A 20,849-nucleotide genomic window follows, 5' to 3' on the forward strand; every position below is an offset into this window, starting at 1 on the left:
CTATCAACGTAACACAAATGTGTGCTGTGAATTTTTCAAAATGGTTGAAAGCCAACAATACTTGAAATCCAAAAATGTTTTAGAAAGAAAGAAAGAAAGAAAAATTTGAGAATTCAAACCAACAATTAAATTCACACCTATGTAGCAGGTTGCAGCTGGTGCCTCTCTTGCACATAATCTGATCTGTAGTACATGGAGAAAAAGAACAACCCAAGCATTTGCAGTTCAGAAAAGTCTGAAATGTTCATGATCAGGTCTATTGCCCAAGCGGCAACTCCTTCGGTTTTGGCTAAAATTCAGTGGTGGTGACCTGGGTTACTTCTGAATGCAGTTCCTCCCCTCTGCGTCCATGGGAGCCCCTTTTATGGCTTTCCATGTCTAGTCATGCCGATTTATTGAGGACTTCTGAAGGAGTGCAGGTCGAGATGCGCTCTCGGGTGGTGTTCCGGGCCCGGCTGAAGCTGTTCTGTTCCATCCGTGACCGGAAGGGGAGGCAGAATTCTCGGAAACACCTCTTGAAGTTTTCATCCAAGAAAGCGTAGAGGACTGGGTTGAGGCTGCTGTTGGTGTAACCCAGGGCAATGCAGAAATGCAGGCTGGCCATCACGTAGGGGTTCTTCTTGTCAATGCCCACCAGGGTCCAAACGATGACAAAGATCTGGATGGGCGTCCAGCAGATGATGAAGGCTGCCACCACTACCAGCACCATGCGTGTGATGCGGCGCAGGTTCCGGTCCTTCTCCTTGGAACCCGAGAGGAGGCGGACACTCTTCAGGCGGAGAATCATGAGCCCGTAGCAGATGGTGATGACCAGGATGGGGACCAGGAAGGCAAAGATGAAAACACAGATCTTGGTGACTGTGTCCCAGTAAATCTGGGGTTCAGGAAACTGAAGGAGACACATCACAATGCCACCTGCATAATAGGGAGAGGAAGAGATGAAGAAGACCTTCAATCAGTACATGGAGAGGGAAGAGAGAGAGAGAGAGAGAGAGAAGAGCTGTAACTCAATTGCTGAGGAAGGACTATTTCCTTGCAGAAGTAGTTTTTCACACCTGAGATGCTCAGTGGTTCAACCCCCAGCATCTCCAGGTATGGAAAACTCCTCTCTTAAACCTTGGAGTGAACCAATGATCTGACTCAGTAGCATCCTATGAATGATGTTCAAAATCACTAGGTTTCCCCAAATATCATCAGTGCCTGATTCCTATTTGCATTCGCTATCACTTCTCGCTCTGTGTGAAGAGGAAACTTGTGCAAACGGAGCAGCGATCAAAGGGGAGATTCATGCAACCCCTGTTGGAATCCTGGATCAGGGTTCTGGATATGTTTCCAGGGATTTACTAATTGCTGAGGAGCTGGAGGAATCAGAAGACTCAGCAGAAAACTTAAAGGTCAACGTTGCACCTGGACATTGATGTCATGATTGAATAATTGGTGACTTGATTGTTTCAATTAAGGGATTGCAAGCAGTTGCATCATTGTACAGTTAGCCTATAAAAAGGATTGTATTCCCATGTACATGTATCAGAAATGATCACTCAGAAATGATCACTGTATCAGAGCTGTATTGACTGACCGTATGTAAGTATTTGTATTTGTGATTGCCATAACTAAATTATATTTTTATATGCCAGTAAAGGTTTCTTTAAACCTACTGAAAGTCTCAGTCTTAATCTGTGTCTGTGCTGAGTTTGCTGGAAACCGCTGCAAAACTCTGTTATAAGGTTATTGGCCAGAAGCCCAGTCTGGCAATAACTAAAATAAGGTTGTAAATATTAGACCAACATATTCCAATAACACCCCCCCCCCCCAGGATTTGCACAGATCTACTGTAATTTGCAGACATTTCCTCCCTAGACTAAAGCAGGGCTGTTTCAGTCTACTAAGGGGATTTGTGCAAATTCGAAAATGTGCACAAACTGAAATGGGAATTAGGAACGAGGTGAATGTGAACACGTGTTCAGCTATTTGCAAATATTTTTGGTGAACACGTGCTCATGTTTGGAGCTTTGAATAGATCATGCTTGCATGTCTTGTGAGCAAAAATTGAATTCTCATACAACTCTACTTCCTATGTCAATGCCCAGAGAGAGAGAGAGAGGCCAAGTTCTGACATTATTTCCCCGGGCTCGTTCACTACAGATACTTGCAGCACCATCTGTTCGTTGAAAGAAGTGTAGCTAAGTCCATCGGGACCTGCTGCTGTTATAATTCTTGATTGGGTCAGCATCACTGAAATCCTGTGAGACTGTACCATTCAACCACATCTGCAAACAAACTGGAATTCACACACTGAGTACAGCAGACTTCATTGGGGTGGGTGGGTGGGGGTCAGGGAAGAGGTTTGCATTGACATACAATTAGATCTGATCTGCATGCAACATCCCCCCTGTTGCATTAGTTATGAGGGTCTGCAGCTATGACCCTTTTGGTATCCCATCCCTAAATGCTACAAACCGAAGGACACAAGAAATGCTGTCCAGAGTAGCAATGGATAGGGAAGGGCCATAGTTCAGAGGTAAACAACCTAAATAATTTGGGGTCATCAGCAAATTTGGCCACCTCACTGCTCACTCCTAAGTCCAGATCATTGATGAACAAGTTGAAAAACTCTGTCCCAATAGAGATTCCTGTGGGAGCCCACAGTCCATTAGGAGAAGTTACCATTTATTCTACTCTCTGCTTTCTGTTCTTTAATCTATTACTAATCCATAAGAGGACCTCTCCTCTTATTCCACGACTGCTAAGCTAGTCATTGTTAAGGGACTTTGTCAAAAATCATGTTGGCAGTGTCCGAGTAAACAATGTCTATCAGATCACCCCTGTCCTCATATTTACTGCCACTCTCATAGAACTCTAAAAGGTTAGTGAGACATGACTTACCTTTGCAGAAGCCATGCTGGTTCTTTTTCAGCAGGACTTGTCCTTCTATATGCCTACTAATTTTGACTTTAATCATGCTTTCAAACAATTTACCTGGAATGGATATTAAGCTAACCAACCTCTAATTTCCCAGATCCACCCTGGACTGCTTTAAAAAAACACACACAAAAAAACACATTGACATTACATTGACCATTCTCCAGTCCTCTGGCACAGAGGCTGATTTTAGGGACATATTATCTATTTTCTTAGAAGATCAGCAATTTTGCATTTGATTTCTTTAGGCTCCCTAGGATGGATACCACCCAGGCCCGGTGATTTATTAGCTTTCGAATTGTCAGTAAGGTCAAAAAGTTCATCTTTTGTCACCACTATTTGCCTCAGTTCCTCAGACTCCCTTCCTGAGACACAGGTATCTGTCCTATATGCACTGAAGACAGATGAAAATAATTGATTTAGCGTCTCTGCAATCTCCTTATCCTTCTTTAGTACTTCTTTAACTCTATTGTCATCCAATGGTCCAACTGCCTCCCCAGCTAGTTTCCTACTTCTGATATATTTAAAGAATTATTTATTGTTGGCCTTGATGTTGTTAGTATGTTTGCATCTCCTTTGTGCAAGTTTGGATTCCCATTTTTTCTCCTTATTTAGGAAGAACTTTTATTTTCTGAAGGAAACCTTCTTTTCTCTAATAGCATCCTTGACACTGCTTGTTAACTATGCTGTTGTGTTGACCTCTTGGACCTTCTGCTATCTTTCCTAACCTGTGGTACACATTCTAGCTGAGCTCCTTTTATTATGGTTTTGAGTAACTTCCAAGCATTTTGAAGGGGTTTAACCCTCTTGACTCACCCTTTCAACTTCCTTTTTAACAGTTCTCTCATTTGAGAGAAGTTTCCTCTTTTGATGTCAAATTTGACTGCGTCAGACTTCCTTGGCAATTTCCCACTGGAATTTTTATTAAAACTGATAGCACTGTGGTCACTGTTTCTAATTGGTTTGACAACACTCACATCTTGTATTAAATCTTGGGTGACACCATGTAGGATTAAATCCAGGGCCTCAGCTATATCAGGGGTTTTTACAGCGAGGATCTTGCAATTTTGTGATCATGAGATCATCGCCCTGGTCTACACGTGGCATGCAACATTGCACCCACCATTTTGGTTTTTTTGTTAAAGCAGACAGAGTGCACGAGCACTTGTGCGAAAAATGGTGAGTTTTTTTTAAAAAAATTACTTACCCGCTCTCCCCACCCCACCCCCAATGGGCACAAAGCTTCTGAGGAGCTTTGCAACCCATGCAGGGTTCCCGGCTCCTAGTGGTTACTCCCGACGCTGGCACACACGTTCTGCGGTCTTGGGATCAGCCTGAGACTGCAGAAAAAGTGGGCTAGAAGTGTAGGGTGAGATCCCGGGGCAAGGGAGGGATCATCCCTCCCTGCTCCTGAGATCCCCTGTGCATCATGTGAATGCACAGGAATGATCCCGGGGTGATCCCTGGGACATCGCCCCATCTAGCTATGGCCCAGGTTTGCTTCCCCTCTGGTCGGTTTCATAACCAAGTGTTCTAAGGCACAGTGATTTGGGGCATTGAGAAATTTAACCTCTTTGTCATGACTGGAACATCCATTTATTCAGTTGATGTGTGGGTAATTGACATCACCAATTATTATCTTGTTTGGATACCTCCCTTATTCCATTTTCCATCTCAAGATCATATATGCATGTTCTATGTTATGTGACTTGATGTAAAGAAGACAGTGGATGAGATCATGTGCTTGGATATATTCCTAGTTCTTGTTTTGTCCTTGTGGCACATTGTACTGGTCTGGATTAGGGCATCATATCGTCTGTGGAGGCATATAGAGTCTTCTGGTGGTACCATTCCACTCCCCCAGTGAGCCTCTCCCCACTTAAGAAACTGTTGGGGAATTTCTCTGCCCACAAAGAGGGTGGAGAAATTAACAAAGCCATTTACAGGAAGCCAGGTTCCGGCCAGACATCAGGAAAAACTCCCTGACTGTTAGAGCAGTACGACAATGAAACTAGTTACCTAGGGAGGTTGTGGGCTCTCCCACACTAGAGGCCTTCAAGAGGCAGCTGGACAGCCCTCTGTAAGGTATGCTTTAGGGTGGATTCCTGCATTGAGCAGGGGTTGGACTTGATGGCCTTGTAGGCCCCTTCCAACTCTACTATTCTATGATTCTATGATTCTATGTACATCTCTACAAGGCTTTTGCATAGCTCCTTTTCATTTCAATGGAAATTGGACAGGGATGTTTTCTAGTAGATAATGCCCCATAGTTCAGAATCTATCTGCTCCCTATTTTGCTTTCCTTAGGCTGCAATCCTATATCCACTTGCATTTAATGCATTTGTTTTTGTTTTAAACAACTGTGAGAGGGCAATCAGGATCAAGATTTCGGTGTGCAAGATGCTTTTTTTTAAACCCTTTTTTTAACCAAGGTCCTAGTAAAACCCCTCTGCCTTTCAAAACCTCCTGTTGGCCACGGGAGTGAAGCTGCTCTTAGCGCCCAAACATTCTACAAACTGCTCTGATGAGGTCGGAAAGCTGGCTTCATGATTGACACAAGGGAAAGCCAATCAGCATCACAGTATGGACAGGCCTACTTTGAGAAGTGGGGGAGGTGGCTTTATATTTGTCACAAAGACTTGCTGATCAGAGATATGTGCACAACCCTGTTTGGAGAAGGGAAGGGAAGGTAGCTTTGCAACTTAAACGAGGGTTGTCCAATCAGCGCTCTGCAAAGATGGCTTCTGAAGGGGAAAATGCTTTCTCCTATTCAAAAACTGAGCCAGTAGGTTGTGAATGTGCTCAAAATGTGCTGAACGTACTTCCACAGCACTCTCACAGCTAAAATTATGCAAGATCTGTATGCATGCTAAGTTGTTCAGCTTTAAGATCTAGTTTCAGAGCAGGTACTTCTATGTCCTCAAACCTTTCTAGAAGTTGGATAGGATAGAATACAGCAATGGACACTTGCCTTGAGATTTGGTGACAGCCATGATCATGATGGGCACCCCAATAACAGAGGAGAGGACCCAGATGCAAACATTGATTAGCTTTGCTTTGGCTGGGGTCCGGAAATCCAGGGCTTTGACCGGATGGCAGACAGCTATGTACCGGTCCACGCTCATCATGGTGAGGGTGAAGATGCTGGTGAACATGTTGTAGTAGTCAATGGAGAGGACCACCTTGCAGAGGAGTTCCCCAAAGGGCCAGGTCTCCATCAGATACTTAGCACTCTGGAAGGGCAGAGTGCTGGTAGCCAAGGCGTCTGCCAGGGCCAGGTTGAAGATGTAGATATTGGTGGCTGTTTTCATCTTGGTGTATCTGGAGGGATGAGACAAGTGGAGAGACATAAATTGCAGTTGATGCTTGCTCACTAGCCAAGAAGGACGGACATATTATTATCCTTCTAAACAAAAGCTCCAAAGGGCATCAAGGCAGGCATGGTTGAGCACCAGCCCAGGGCCCACACCCCAGGAGCAGCCCACTGACAAGAGTCCCCTGGAGTTGCTTCTGTTCTTCACCATTGCAACTTTCTTGTTCACCTGCCTCTCACCTCTGGCCAGACGACAGCAGTAGCATTGAAAAGGAAGAGCAGTAGATGCCTCTGACTATTTGCTCCCTAACTCCCTGCATGTCAAACAAGGAAGTGGTAGCAATGATGAAAAAAGGATGAAGAGCAAGAGCAGTGAGGAGGTAGAAATATTGAGTGAGGGGGGCACTGAAGGTGGCTTGCTCAAGCCCCCTCAAAAACCTGGAGCTGACACTGATCTCACAAGCCTTGTTTTGCTGTAATAGGAGATCATAGGATCTGTTATCTGTTATGGGAATCATCTGTAGGAGATCATAGGACCTGTAATCTGTTATGGGAATAATCTGTAGGAGATCATAGAACCTGTTATCTGTTATGGGAATCGCCTCTAGGAGCTCATAGGACCTGTTATCTGTTATGGGAATCGCCTGTAGGAGATCATAGGACCTGTTATCTGTTATGGGAATCGCCTGTAGGAGATCATAGGACCTGTTATCTGTTATGGGAATCGCCTGTAGGAGATCATAGGACCTGTTATCTGTTATGGGAATCGCCTGTAGGAGATCATAGGACCTGTTATCTGTTATGGGAATTGCCTCTAGGAGATCATAGGACCTGTTATCTGTTATGGGAATCGCCTCCAGGAGATCATAGGATCTGTTATGGGAATCGCCTCTAGGGGATCATAGGACCTATTATCAGTTATGGGAATCGCCTTTAGGAGATCATAGGACCTGTTATCTGTTATGGGAATCACCTGTAGGAGCTCATAGGACCTGTTATCTGTTATGGGAATCGCCTGTAGGAGATCATAGGACCTGTTATCTGTTATGGGAATCACCTGTAGGAGATCATAGGACCTGTTATCTGTTATGGGAATCGCCTGTAGGAGATCATAGGACCTGTTATCTGTTATGGGAATCGCCTCTAGGAGATCATAGGACCTGTTATCTGTTATGGGAATCGCCTCTAGGAGATCATAGGATCTGTTATGGGAATCGCCTCTAGGGGATCATAGGACCTATTATCAGTTATGGGAATCGCCTTTAGGAGATCATAGGACCTGTTATCTGTTATGGGAATCACCTGTAGGAGCTCATAGGACTTGTTATCAGTTATGGGAATTGCCTGTAGGAGATTTGTTATAGGACCTTTAAGATCTCCCATAGGACCTGCTGTCGGATTGGTTATAGGTTATAAATTTGTTATAAGATCTATAACAGATCCCATTACAAATCTTATAGCAAATTTGTAACCTATAACCAATCCTATAACAGGTCCTAGATTTGTTCTAGCTTATCTGTTATGGGCTCTTTTATAGTTTATTTATCATAGATCTGTTATAGGTTATAGGTTATCTGTTGTAGATCTGTTATAGATTATCTGTCATAGATCTGTTATAGGATCTGATATAGTTTAAGAGTTATCTGTCCACATATCTGTTTGTAGGATCTGTTATAGGAGATCCTAGGATTTGTTATCTGTTGTAAGATCGCCTATCTGTTATACTGATCATAGGAGACTTGTTTTGTTGTTATACAAAAAGGCCTGTAAACAAAAACACTGTTACACTCCATTTCTCTGAGATGTGAGTCGTTCCGGGGTGTGTGTGTGTGTGAGTGTGCGTGCAATTAACTGACTTTTGGTTCCCTCTCAGAGGAGGCCACTGGAGGCTTAATGGCATTTTATGATATTGGCATTCATTTACAAATATGCAGGTTGAGCCTTGATGGGGGCACAGCTTAAACCAAGGGTGCAAAACCTCAGGCCCGTGGGCCAAACCCAGCTCCCCTGGCTCCCCTAGATGGCCACATCCTCTTTCCCTGGCCTACATGCTTTCCCCCAACCACTGAACATTTGATGGCTTCCCAGATTTTAGGCAGTCTTCCTCCTCCCTTCTAAACGATAACAAGATACAGGAATCCAGAAGATTACTATATGGAAATCCAAAAATATAAAGATGGGTAGGTAAGGATCAGATGGGAGTTGGGTTTGTCTGAGACTGAGCCCAGAACCTAGAGGAGTTACATTTTGAAGGCAGTGGAAGCTGGTGGCTCCAATGTCAGTGGGGCTGTAAATCTGCTCCAGGTTCCAATCAGAGCCAGCCAAAACACTAAAGAAGCTATCCAAGGTGCAAAAACTTATCTCCATAGAGTAAAGCCTTCAGGGTAAATTTGCGCAAATTAAGAATTTTACCCAAAATCAAACTGGGAAAGTTGCACAAATCAAATGCAACCAATTCTCCCACAATTTGCAAATATTTTTGGCGGACACCTGTTCACACTTTCATTTGCTTTCAGGGCTTCGAACAGGGTGTGCTCACGTGTTTTCTGAACAAAACCAACATTCTTACCACCCGACACATCTGTGATAGGAGCATAGGAAGCTGCCTTGTCTAAAATCAGATTGGTCCACCTAGCTTTACACAGACTAGCAGCGGCTCTCCAGGGTTTCAGACATGGGTCTTTCTCGGTCCTACTGAGAGATGCCAGGGACTGAGCCAAAGCTGTTGCCAACAAATTCATGAACTGCTGATGCCCTGGAACAGTCTTCTCCAACCTGATGCTGTCTTTATCTGTGGGCCTACAACTCCCATCATCCCCAGCAGACTCATAGTCCAGCACTTCAGCAGAGCATGAGTTTGGGGAAGGCTGCCTCGAATTTCATCTCAGTTATTAAACCTTGGAGGCTTTCAGATCTATATCCTGCATCAATTAATATCTGTCATTCATTTCGTTTCTGGCTCTATTCCTCCTTTCCATGAATAATTCTCAGGCCTCATTAAATTCCAGATATCAGTTTTCAACAGCATCCTCGCTGGAGTACTTGCAAAGCAAAAGCAGCAGACAAGCCTGGGACCCTGTTGCTTTAAAAAAAAACACAGCCACTCTTGTTACACTATTCATAGGAGGATGATCCAGTCTTTATCTTGCTAATGTTTATAGACTAAGGGCTCATCTACACCAAGCAGGATATTCCACTATGAAAGTGGTATATAAAAGGCAGAAGCCACACCAAGCAGGATATAGCAGTAGATGGAATGTGTCGATGGGCCCCCAACAGTGGTCAATGCACTTCAATACCGCTATAAAGAAGTAGTGTGGCTCCTGCCTTTTATATAGCGCTTTCATAGTGGAATATCCTGCTTGGTGTAGATGAGCCCTGCATGTAAGGAGCAATAAAAGTATTGATATCAACAACAAAATGACCAGGCTCTCTTCTTTAAAAAAATGTGTATATCAGAAACAAAATAATTACTCTTATACACCCAGGCCAACTTGTGTGGTCACATCGGATGGCTTTGCTACATTTTGCTCCAAGGTTCATCTCAAGCATAAACAGTATTTCCCTCCCCACACATACGTATGTGCATGATATTTGCTCGATCCTCCCAGAGTGCAGGGCTCAAGTTACAGGAAGCCAGATTCTGGCTGGACATCAGGAAAAACTTCCTGACTGTTAGAGCAGCATGACAATGGAACCAATGACCTAGGGAAGTTGTGGTCTCTCCCACACTAGAGGCATTCAAGAGGCAGCTGGACATCCATCTGTCAGGATTCTTTTAGGGTGGATTCCTGCATTGAGCAGGGGGTTGAACTCGATGGCCTTGTAGGCCCCATTCCAACTCTATTATTCTATGAAAGGCCACATTTCAGACTTTTCTGCCCATCTAGTGAAGGTGTTTCAATGGGACAGAAAGGGTAGTATAAAAGAGGCCTCGGGATAGCATATATCCCAGCCTCTTCAATCCCCTCCCCTTCCTGTCCATCGAAACGCCTTCGCTAGATGGGCAGAAAAGGCCTTTTGATTGTGTGTATGTGATTTCTATTGTACACCCCACAAAGACAGAGAAGGGAGGCTTAATTTTTCTCTGCCTAGTTGTGATTTTACTGGTAGTCACTCTCCCCTCCTCCCGGGGGGGGGGGGTTACCAGTAAAATCACAGATGGGAAGAGAAGGATTAAAACTCCCTTATCGGTGTGGGGGCTTCCAATAAAAAAATACAGACCCTCCATACTGTAAATAAAAAACAACAACAAGACAAAAGATGTAGTTGCTAGCTTTGTCTTTAAAGTAACTTGTGGTTTCATCCTGAGATTATCAGTGTTAGGGTTGTGCACCTGCAAATGCTTATCCTCGCCTATCCTTGTATCTTGTTGATATATATATATATATATATATATTATTCAGTTCTATTCTACACAAAAACTACTTAAACGGTGATAGTTCTAGCTGCACAAGAAAGAGGATTAATCATTTGATGGCTTATTTGCAGAGAAAGAGCAATTGTTTGGAGAATTCAAAAGGAAGAGGCAGCAATTTTGCTTCAAGAAGCATCCCTTCTACCTCTTCCCACCTCTCTCTCTCTCTGAAAAGGTTTGACTGCAAAAGAAACCATTTCCCCCTCTATTTTTCAGACTGCAGGAGCAGCCGTGCAAACCTTCCTTCCTATGGTTGGCTGCTTTCCTTGTATCCTCTTTTTAATCTAATTGTCCATGGCGAAATAATTATTATGTATTATTTTATTTTCTACCAGGTTTGCTTTCAGAAATCTCTCTGGTTACCATGGGAAACTGATCTCTTGGAAATTTCATGATTAACAATCATCATTTGAAATTTTACATTTCTTAAGCTTTGCATAACAAAGCCCACATTATTTCAATTGTTTTGCCGGGTAGACAGAAAGGAGGGGTGGGGGGTTACTTCTGAATCAAGCAAGGGAATCAAAGGGGGATATTTATTATTCAAATGCTCCACTTCTGATCTTTTGGAGTTTAACTTTTATTTTACTTTAAGTACTGCTGTTCAGTATACATCTTCTCAAGCCAGCTTAATGCAATTAAAAATAAAAATAAAACAAAGTGTAACAATTACCTGATTAAAAAAAAGCAGGAATAAAAAAATCATAGACTGAAAAGCCTGGAGAAATTAAAAGGATAAAAAGATAACAAAGGAAGGAGGAGTCAGGCAAGCCTCCCTGGGGAGAGAATTGGAGAAATGGGGTGCCATGACTAAGAGAAGGCCCTCTCCCCAGTTCCCAGCCTCTGATGGTAGGGTCATCTGCAGGAGGGCTGCTCATAATCATCTGAGGAAGACTGAACAGGTTGATGTGGAGGCAAGTATTCCTTCATGTACACTGGTCCCAAGTTGTCGAGGGCTTTAAAAATAAGCACCAGCCCTTTGAATTGTGGTCCAAAATGGAGTAGTAACCAATGGAGATATCTGTATGTACATTTATTACTAGATGGTTATGTTTGCATGGAAGGATAAGCCAGAATATTACAGAAAGCACACAGCCAGTTTAGTCCCGCATTGCTCCTCCTTACTACAGTGACCATGAAACGAAACGGGGAGGATTAACTATGCACTGCGTGAAAAGTACTTCCTTTGATCTGCTCTGAACTTCTCACCAATCAGCTTTATGGGATGACCCCTGGTTCTAGTATTATGCGACAGGGAGAAAAATGTCTCCCATCCCATTTTCTCCACACTGTGCATTCTGTATATCACATCTCCCCAAATTCACCTTTTTCCTAAGCGAAATGGTCCTGGACATTTCCACCTTTCCTGGAGGAAAAAGCCATCAATGTCTACTAGTCCTGATGGCTCTAAGCTCCCTCCAGCATCAGAGGCAGAAAGCCTATATATAACAGTTGCTGGGGAACATGGGTGGGAGGGTGCTGTTGCACCATGTCCTGCTTGTGGGTCTGTGGTCGACATCTGGTTGGCCACTGTCTGAACAGAGTGCTGGGCTAGATGGACCCTTGGTCCATCTACATGGCTCTGTTCTTTCTTCCTGGCATAGTGAGGGTCATAAATGAGAGCAGGTTTTTGGATGACTGATGGTAGTAATGCCAAAGGGGGAAAGATGGCAGGTAGAGAAACAAGAGCAGAATGACACAGTGGAGCGATTTCACCAAGATCTGTTTATGTGAGATTTCCATCACCAATCAAATATCACAGCGATGGAGCTTTTTCACCACCTGACATTCCCTCAAAGATGCGTTTGAGTGTGTGTGTTTGAATGGAGGAAGGTTATGCATTCAGCTGCAAGTAAGTGTCACTGAATGGTCATCTTCTGAAACTCCCTTTTTCCTGGCTTAAAAAAAAGCTTATTGCCAAGAGGTGAAGGTTGAGGGGTGGGGTGGGGCTTCAAGTGATGGTGGCAGAAGCTCTTTCTTGAGGGATTATGTGTCACCTTGAGTTTGATCTATGGCTGGCTCCCATTCAAGGCCAGGGGAAGAGTAATGTTTTACTGGCTGGATTTCAGGTTGAAGCCTTTGACTGATAATATATATTCAAATAAATGTTGATATTCCGGGGGTGGGGGTGGTAACTCCAAAACACTCCAATATGAGCCAGCACTAAGCAGTAAACAGAGAAAAAGAGGTCATTATCTTTTTGTGTTCATATTATGTCTTTCTCTCCTTGTCCTCTTCCATTCAACATTGAATGGATAACGAAATTGAATGGATAACATTGAACAGATAGCTGGTGTGGTGTAGTGGCTAGAGTATGGGACTGGGAGTTGGGAGATTCGGGTTGTAGTCCCCACTTAGCCATGGAAGCTCCTTGGGTGACTTTGGGCCAGTCACAGACTCTCAGCCGAACCTACTTCACAGGGTTGTTGTTGTGAGGATAAAAATGGAGAGGAGGAGGATTATGTACGACATCTTGAGTTCCCTCCAAATGTTTTGGCCAATGACTCCCATGGCTTGGGACCACAATACCTGACAGAACGCCTTTCCCGACATGAACCTACCTGTTCACTGCACTCAACATCTAAGGTCCTCCTCTGAGTGCAGCTCGGAGGATGGCAACAAGGGAGAGGGCCTTCTCAGTGGTTGCCCCCTGACTGTGGAATGATCTCCCCGATGAGGCTCGCCTGGCACCAACATTGTTATCTTTTCAGCGCCAGGTCAAGACTTTTCTATTCTCCCAGGCATTTTAACATTTTAACAGTATTTTAACAGCATTTAACAACGTTAAGTTTGTTTCTAATGGACCCCAGAACTGTTGTTTTTAAATGGATACTGTTGTTTTTATACTGTTTCTGTTTCTGATGGTTTTTTAAATCTTGTATACTTTTTAATGTTTATTATTTTAAACTGTTGTAAACCGCCCTGAGAGCTTTGGCTGTGGGGCGGTATATAAATGTAATAGATAAATGAATGAATGAATGACCCTTCACCATTGACTATACTGGTGGAGGTTGCAGGCCAAAACATCTGCAGAGCGATAAGCTGCCCACCCTTAATGCAATATCCAGGTTCAGAGGTAGGATTCTATCCCAATGGAGGGCCAGTGTGGTGTAGTGGTTAGAGTTTTGGACTAGGAGTCAGGAGATCCAGGTTCTAGTCCCCACTCAGCCATGGAAACCCGCTGGGTGACTTTGGGCCAGTCACAGACTCTCAGCCCAACCTACCTCACAGGGTGGTGGTTGTGAGGCTAAAAATGTTGAGGAGGAGGATTATGTATGCCACCTTGAGTTCCTTGGAGGAAAAAAGGCAGGATATAAATGCAATAAATAAATAAGGGGTAGAAGGTACTGACAATACACCCTACTCCCAGACCTTTCAAGATGAAACATGGCCAGAGTTTTCAATTTGGGTGTGTCTGTTAACATCAAAATCTCCCCCACTGAATACTTGCACCATCCCAATCAAATATTCCTAGCCCCGCCCCACATCAAATTTTTACTCACCAGCCCCACATGTCGGGATAGAGGAAACATGGCAACATTCTTAGGTAGCAACATCAGTTTGCCCCTGGGGTTTTTCCATCCCTGCTGGAGATGTCTAGACTAAATCCTCCACACTCACGTATAGGTTGCAAAGGACTTAACATAGTTTCCTTTGCTCCCTTTTTTCTTTTTCTTTTTATCATGAACAGGAGTCTTTCTCGTTCATTTCCACCAAACTCCCTTCTTAACATTTCCTCCAGCCCAAAGGGTTTTTTTCAGGTTAGCATCAAGGTTAACTTTCAAATCATAGATTTGAACTTGAGTCATAATTAGTCTCTCTTGTAATGAAAAGCTTGATGCGATAAAGGCGCCGGCACCTCCTCCTGGCTTTGACACATTGCTGATTAATTACTCTGCCTTAATCGCTGTTCGGAGGCAAAGAAATTACTCTAAAAACACAGCAGTGCGATTGTAACTGGGAACACATCGCAGTTGGACAGTGCAAAGATTAACTGCTAACTTTCCTTTTGCCTGCATAGGGGTAGAGACATTTAGATGCCAGAGAATGGCTTCATAGCCATCTAGATATATCCTGATGGTGCTTTGGGGTACAACTACAATCCTATGCATGTTTAGGCAGAAAAGTCCTATTACAACCTTCATGCTGGCTGGGAAAAGCTGGGAGTTGTAGGAAATTTCTCTCTCTCTCTGACCTTAGCTATATCCCTGAGCTAGACCAGTCTATGAGGGAATCTACACATCATACTGAAGGTGCTCATGTGCGCCTCCAGTGCGCCCTCAAAACGATGGTGCAGACGGAGAAAGAAGAGGCGGAGGAGGGGGCGGCTGGGGAACTGGCCACGTCCTTGCTGCCGCCGCCGCCTCCTCGCCGGCCTCCTGCTGCCGGGGTAAGAGCCACCCAGGTTGGAGAGCTTGGCAGAAGCGGAAGCCGAGCTCTCCGACCCGGGTGGCTCTTACCCCAGCAGCAGGAGGCTGGCGGGGAGGTGGTGGCGGCAAGGATGCGGCCAGTTCCCCAGCCGCCTCCTCCTCCGCCTCTTCCTCCATCTCTTCTTTCTCCGTCTACACCATCGTTTTGAGGGCGCACTGGAGGCGTACGCGAGCGCCTTCAGTACGACGTGTAGATTCCCTCTATATCCCAGGGTGATACCCAGGATTGTCCCTGTGTGTCCAGATGACGCACAGGAGTTCCCGGGATCAGGGAGGGATCATTCCTCCCTTGCCCTGAGATACAGCCCTACCCTTTGGCCCCGCTTTTTCCGCGGTCTCAGGCTGAGCATGTGGCCCGTTTCCGTGGGTTTACACGGCTCTGCGCAATTACTTGCTGGGAGCTGCGCCCATCGGGGGGAGGGTGGGGGGAGCGGGGGAAATCATTTTTTTTAAAAAACAACAACCACGCACTCACAGTTAGTCGCTTGAGCGCTCCTGTGCTCCTGTCGCTTTAAAAATATTTTAAAAATGGCAGGTGCGACGCCTCTCTTCCAGAGGTCGCCACGCCTTATATTTAAATGAGGGAGAGATCTCACATTAATCGCAATGCGAGATCACCTTTCCTCCATCCAGCATTATCCGGTAGGTCTAGCTAAGGCCTCTCTCTCTCTCTCTCTCTCTCTCTCTCCCTCTCTCTCTCTCTCTCTCTCTCCTTCTTCCTCCCTCCCCTCCCCCTCTCTCTCCCTCCATCCCCTCTCTCTCCCTCCTCCCTCTCTCCTTCCCTCCTTCTTCATGCATAGGAATGCACCTTTAAGCACTTAGGGCTTTTTGTGAATATTCAAGGAGTATCATCAGAAGGGGGAAAATCGCATTTCCCTACCATCGCTTTGCCTCCTGCTTCTGTCCCACAATAGGGACGAACGACTTCCTCTTTCTTCACACAGGGAAGAAAGAGGAAGCAAGCAATGACTACGTGGCCCATTCAGTGGGCGTTTTATCACGCTGCTTCTCCTGCGCACAGCAGGAAATGGCGTCAAGCTTTGTTACAGCCCCAAACCCGGAATTTCCCAGTCATTTTTTGTGATGGAAAAATGAGCAGGAGACGAGCAGGAGGCAGATGGCATAGTGAAAAGGACCCATGAAAATCCATGGGTGGCCAGTAATGAGTGTGCTATAAAATGCTCAACTGATGACCCTCAAGGTGTGTGTGGACAGTAAGAGTGATTCTGCTAGAGCAGGGTGAAGATCTGTTCAGGGCAGCCTTTCCCAACCTTGGGTCTGTAGATGTCATTTGATGGCATCTGCTATCATTCATGGATGGCATGGCCAATTGTTGAGTTATGATAGAAATTGCCATCCAACAACACCTTGGGGAATCGGTAGCTATGGAGCAGTACCTATATGTTACTTTCAAATTGCTTTTAGAAAAGTAAGTTTGACCCCTTCCTCTAATCTAAAGAAAACTGAGCTGCATTAACCTTGATCTACTACAATAAAAATACATGGATGTAGGTTGTTTCCAGAAACATCTCTATACTTGCCCTGGAAATAAACTGAAGTATTCTGGCCAATAACTAACCATAGCTTGCATAGTAAAGGTACACGACCATTCACAATGATAAATCCTAGCATTGCTACTGAGATTATGTCTAAGGTCAAATAGTGAATTTGAAAACTATATCAGTGCGGGGTTTTATGATGCTAGTGCTGATGCTGAGAATGGATGGACTGACAGATTCCAAGGAGCTATTACGTTCCATACTTTTCCAAGCTTTTATCCATTTAGAACATTTAGAGAAATGATGACCAACATATTTATCCTAAGAGAAGACATTAGAGATATGTACTTTTAAGTGGTTGCACTACAGTAGATTTTTTCCATAGGGACACCATTATTATGTTGCAACCTTATGCGAACTTATCTGGGAGTAAATCCCATTGTACCCAGTGAGGCTTGGGAAAGCTGGTTTAGGGCCCTGAGTTGATAGGAGACGCCATATAGGAATTTCAGTCCTGTGATAACTGTTCTTTGAAATACCCCATTAGGGAGTTTCAGATATGCCCTTCCTCTGCACACATACAAATTTAAAGAATGTGTGAAAGGGTTCTACATGCGTACTGAAGTCCATGCATGGAGCGCCTCTACTCAACCGGGAGCCCTGGTTAGGCCAGGATCTTTCTCACTCACGAAGGCATTCTACATGCATACATTGGCACGAGCATAGAGCATCCTCACATGCAAGCATGCAACCCTGGGAGGCACAGCCGCTGCAAATGTAAGAGGCATGCAGGTGTCCTTCAATTCAAAGGAGGCAAGTTGTCTGAATGTCCTTATTATGGCTTGTCATCTCAGCAATATGAACATAAGTGCCCTGCTGGATCAGACCAAGGGTCCTTCTAGTCCAGCACTCACAGTGGCCAAGCAGCCATCAGCCAGGGATGAACAAGCAGGACATAGTGAAACAGCACCCTCCCACCCATGTTCCCCAGCAACTGGTGCACACAGGCTTATTGCCTCGAATACTGGAGATAGCACACAACCATCAGGGCTAGTAGCCATTGATAGCCTTCTCCTCCAGGAATTTATCCAACCTCCTTTTGAAGCCATCCAGATTGGTGGCCATCACTACATCTTGTGGTAGTGAGTTCCATAATTTAATTTATGCACTGTGTGAAGAAGTACTTCCTTTTATTTGTCCTGGATCTCCCACCAATCAGTTTTATGGGATGAGCCCAGGTTCTAGTATTTTGAGAGAGGGAGAAACATGTCTCCCTGTCCATATTCTCCATACCATGCATAATTTTGTACACCTCTATCATGTCTCCCCTTAGGCCTTAGCTAGACCTAAGGTTTATCCTGGGATCGTCCCGGGGTCGTCCCTGCCTGCCCCTGGGATATGCTGTGTGTAATTTACATGAACAGAGATGACCCCGGGATGATCCTGGGATAAACCCTAGGTCTAGCTAAGGCCTTAGTCTCCTTTTTTCCAAGCTAAACAATCAGGTTCTACCACCCTGGAAGAATGTCTCCATACCAGCACGTGATGTTTCCTTGAGGGGCTAATCTCTGGCCCATCTTTCTGTCACATCCTAGGTTCTGAGCCACCACATAAGTCTGCTTCCAGGGTTCCTGCACGCCTCACGTTTCCTCACACTGTTTCCTCAGGCAAGTTTCCCTGAGAATTCCAATATTAGGAAGTATAGACTGCATGTCACAAGAATAGGAAATGGACCATTCTTGGCCATCCAGTGATCTCCATCTTCCTCACATCGAACAATTGTGACCTTTCTTCCTTGTTGCCCATGAAGCTTGGAATCACCTTCTTCAGCTCCTTCCCCCAAACCCATCTTTTCTGCAAAGCTCTGACTCAATCTCCCAGTCTTCATGCTCTACGGTAAAACTATGATTTATCAGCTATCCCTGCCTCTTAAATCATGTTGCCTTTAGTACGATCTTTCGTTGATTGATTCTTTTAAAACCGTATGTTGAGAATATGTTGTGTTTGTTGTGAAATACCTTGAGTTGTTAAACTAGGGTGAGGGGAAATGGAACGGAATGGAATGGAGAGACCATGACTGGCTGGTTGGCTGGCCAGAATTCTAAACTTCACATTAAAATGCACGCCGAACATATTTCTCCTATTTATCTCTCCTCTCTAACTGAACAGAGACATGAAGAGGTTAGGAGCAGCCTCTGCTGACTTCACTCTTTCCCTCTGGGCCTAATGCAATTAGATTAGGCCCAGAGGAAATTAATAGGAAGGACCACCATGGAGAGGGTGTCGCATTTGCTGAAGGCACCCTTAAAATCTGGAACTGGCAGGATGTATTGAAAACAAAGTGCCGTTTGACCTCTGAACCCTCCCTATCATTGACACTATGGCCATAGCTAGACCTAAGGTTTATCCCTGGATCGTCCAGGGGTCAAACCTGTTCATCTAGGTGACACACAGGGGATCCAGTGCTCAGGCAGGAGCGAACCCTGGATGATCCCAGGATAAATCTTAGGTCTAGCTGTGGCCTATGACAGTTTTGTGAAATGGGAAAGACACTCTGAATGTGCTCAGAGACACTGCTTTCTTTGTCAGGACATCCAAGGACATTCCAGAACAGATCCTTGGAACAAGCTGCTGATATAACGAATCCGTGGAGCAAGCAAGCAAAGCAGAGGCAAGAGCGAAAGGAGTTCTTTGATGAAAAGACAAGTGAGCCACCACCCTACATGTGTAATAGCATTAGAGGCTCCGAAGTCAGTGGGGTGGTGAATCCGCTCCAGGTTTCAGTCAGAACCAGTCAGAGCCCTGACTTAAACCCCGAAGCAGATTCACCACCTTAATGACATCGGAGCCACCAGCCCCCACTGCATAATGGTGAAATTGATTGGCCAGATAACCCCCTTGGTCAGCAACAGCGAGAGTTCAGTGCTGATGTCCACATCAGAAACAGAAGGTAAGTCAAAGGGCTGCCATTAATATGCATATTTTGAAGCGTGTGATGAATGCAGTTTCCGTATCTTGCTCCATGTGCTACACGGACACTTGGCCAGCTGTTGCACTTTAGTTCTTGAAAGACCTTGGTCTATGACAGGAGTAGGCAACATGGTGCCCATGGACACCAATGCACCCCTAGGTACCTTTCTTGACACCCACCAAGTGACTCTAACCCTTCCCACTTTTTTTTTTTAATTAACACATTTTCTTCCAGCACATTTGGGATTTCTGTTGGTGTCAAAAACTGTGAGTTCAAAGGTGTTGTTTGGGGTCTCAGATCCCAACTCTGCCTTGTAGTCAGTCTTTTGGGCAGGTGACTTGTCCTTTGCCATGCCTCCCATGGCAGCCATTTTGTGCTGGTGCCCAGGACAGTTTCTCAAATTGCTAAAAATGCCCATGGCTCAAAAGCATTGCCTATCCCTAGATATCACAGAGAGCTGAAATTTGTATTAGGTACGTGCGTCTTTTTAAAATTTATTTATTTACCTTGCTTATATTTTGCCGTCACTTTTTAGAAGGTCTCACTGCAATCATCTAGTTTTGGGGTGTTTTTAAAGGAAGCCTCAACATTGTTACAAGAACCTTTTCTCGTGCAGATCAGAAAGCAATGGGGGGGAGAGAAGGTGCCCTCCAGACCCTTCCCCCAAGCCTTCATGGGTTTTGATTTTCAGTCTCGTTTTCTGGAAGTTGAGGGTTCTTAAGCAGCTGAGGATGAAATGAAGCAAGGAAGCAAGAAGCCAGTTTTTCTATGATGGAAGATTTAGACAAAAATGGCAAGCATATGGATTTCCTGTGCCCTTGCAACGGGTGTATCCCTGGTGTATCATATTTGTAGTGATTAAGCAGCTGCCTTGGTTAAAGACACATGGAATTTAAAGATGCACCAGGCAAGGATGTTTATTTTTAATTTTCAGAAGTGCCGTATGCCATTCCAAATTTAAGAAGCAGCTTAATAAAGAATTACACCAGTAGGGTGACCATATGGAAAGGAGGACAGGGCTCCTGTATCTTAAATAGATGCATAGAAAAGGAAATTTCAGCCTGTGTCCTTTGTATGCAGGCAGCACCTGACGAAATCCCCTCTTCATCACCACAGTTAAAGCTGCAGGAGCTATGCTAGAGTAACCAGATACAAAAGAGGGCAGGGCTCCTGCAGCTTTAACTGTCGTGATGAAGCAAGAATTTCATCAGGTGCTGCAGGCATACAAAGGACACAGGCTGAAATTTCCTTTTATTTGCATCTATTAAAGATACAGGAGCCCTGTCCTCCTTTCCAT

The 20,849-nt window shown here is 44.6% G+C and overlaps 1 protein-coding gene across 2 annotated transcripts in view; it reads right to left on the reverse strand.

Moving 5' to 3' along the window:
* Positions 1 to 235: 235 nt before the first annotated feature.
* The window catches only part of OPRD1 (opioid receptor delta 1), a 48,135-nt gene continuing 27,521 nt past the window's right edge, over positions 236 to 20,849 (reverse strand). Inside the window, exons 2-3 of one of the 2 annotated variants that reach the window (XM_063140858.1) lie at positions 5,894 to 6,243; positions 236 to 915 (exon numbers count right to left, since the gene is read on the reverse strand). In XM_063140858.1, the coding sequence (XP_062996928.1) occupies positions 383 to 915; positions 5,894 to 6,243 (883 nt within the window). In that variant the 3' untranslated portion in view covers positions 236 to 382. Of the gene's footprint in view, positions 916 to 5,887; positions 6,244 to 20,849 lie in introns of both variants that reach the window. The other variant, XM_063140857.1, reaches the window with a different exon arrangement.

This window comes from Elgaria multicarinata, chromosome 13 (assembly GCF_023053635.1).
Source record: "Elgaria multicarinata webbii isolate HBS135686 ecotype San Diego chromosome 13, rElgMul1.1.pri, whole genome shotgun sequence".
Lineage (NCBI taxonomy): Eukaryota > Metazoa > Chordata > Lepidosauria > Squamata > Anguidae > Elgaria > Elgaria multicarinata.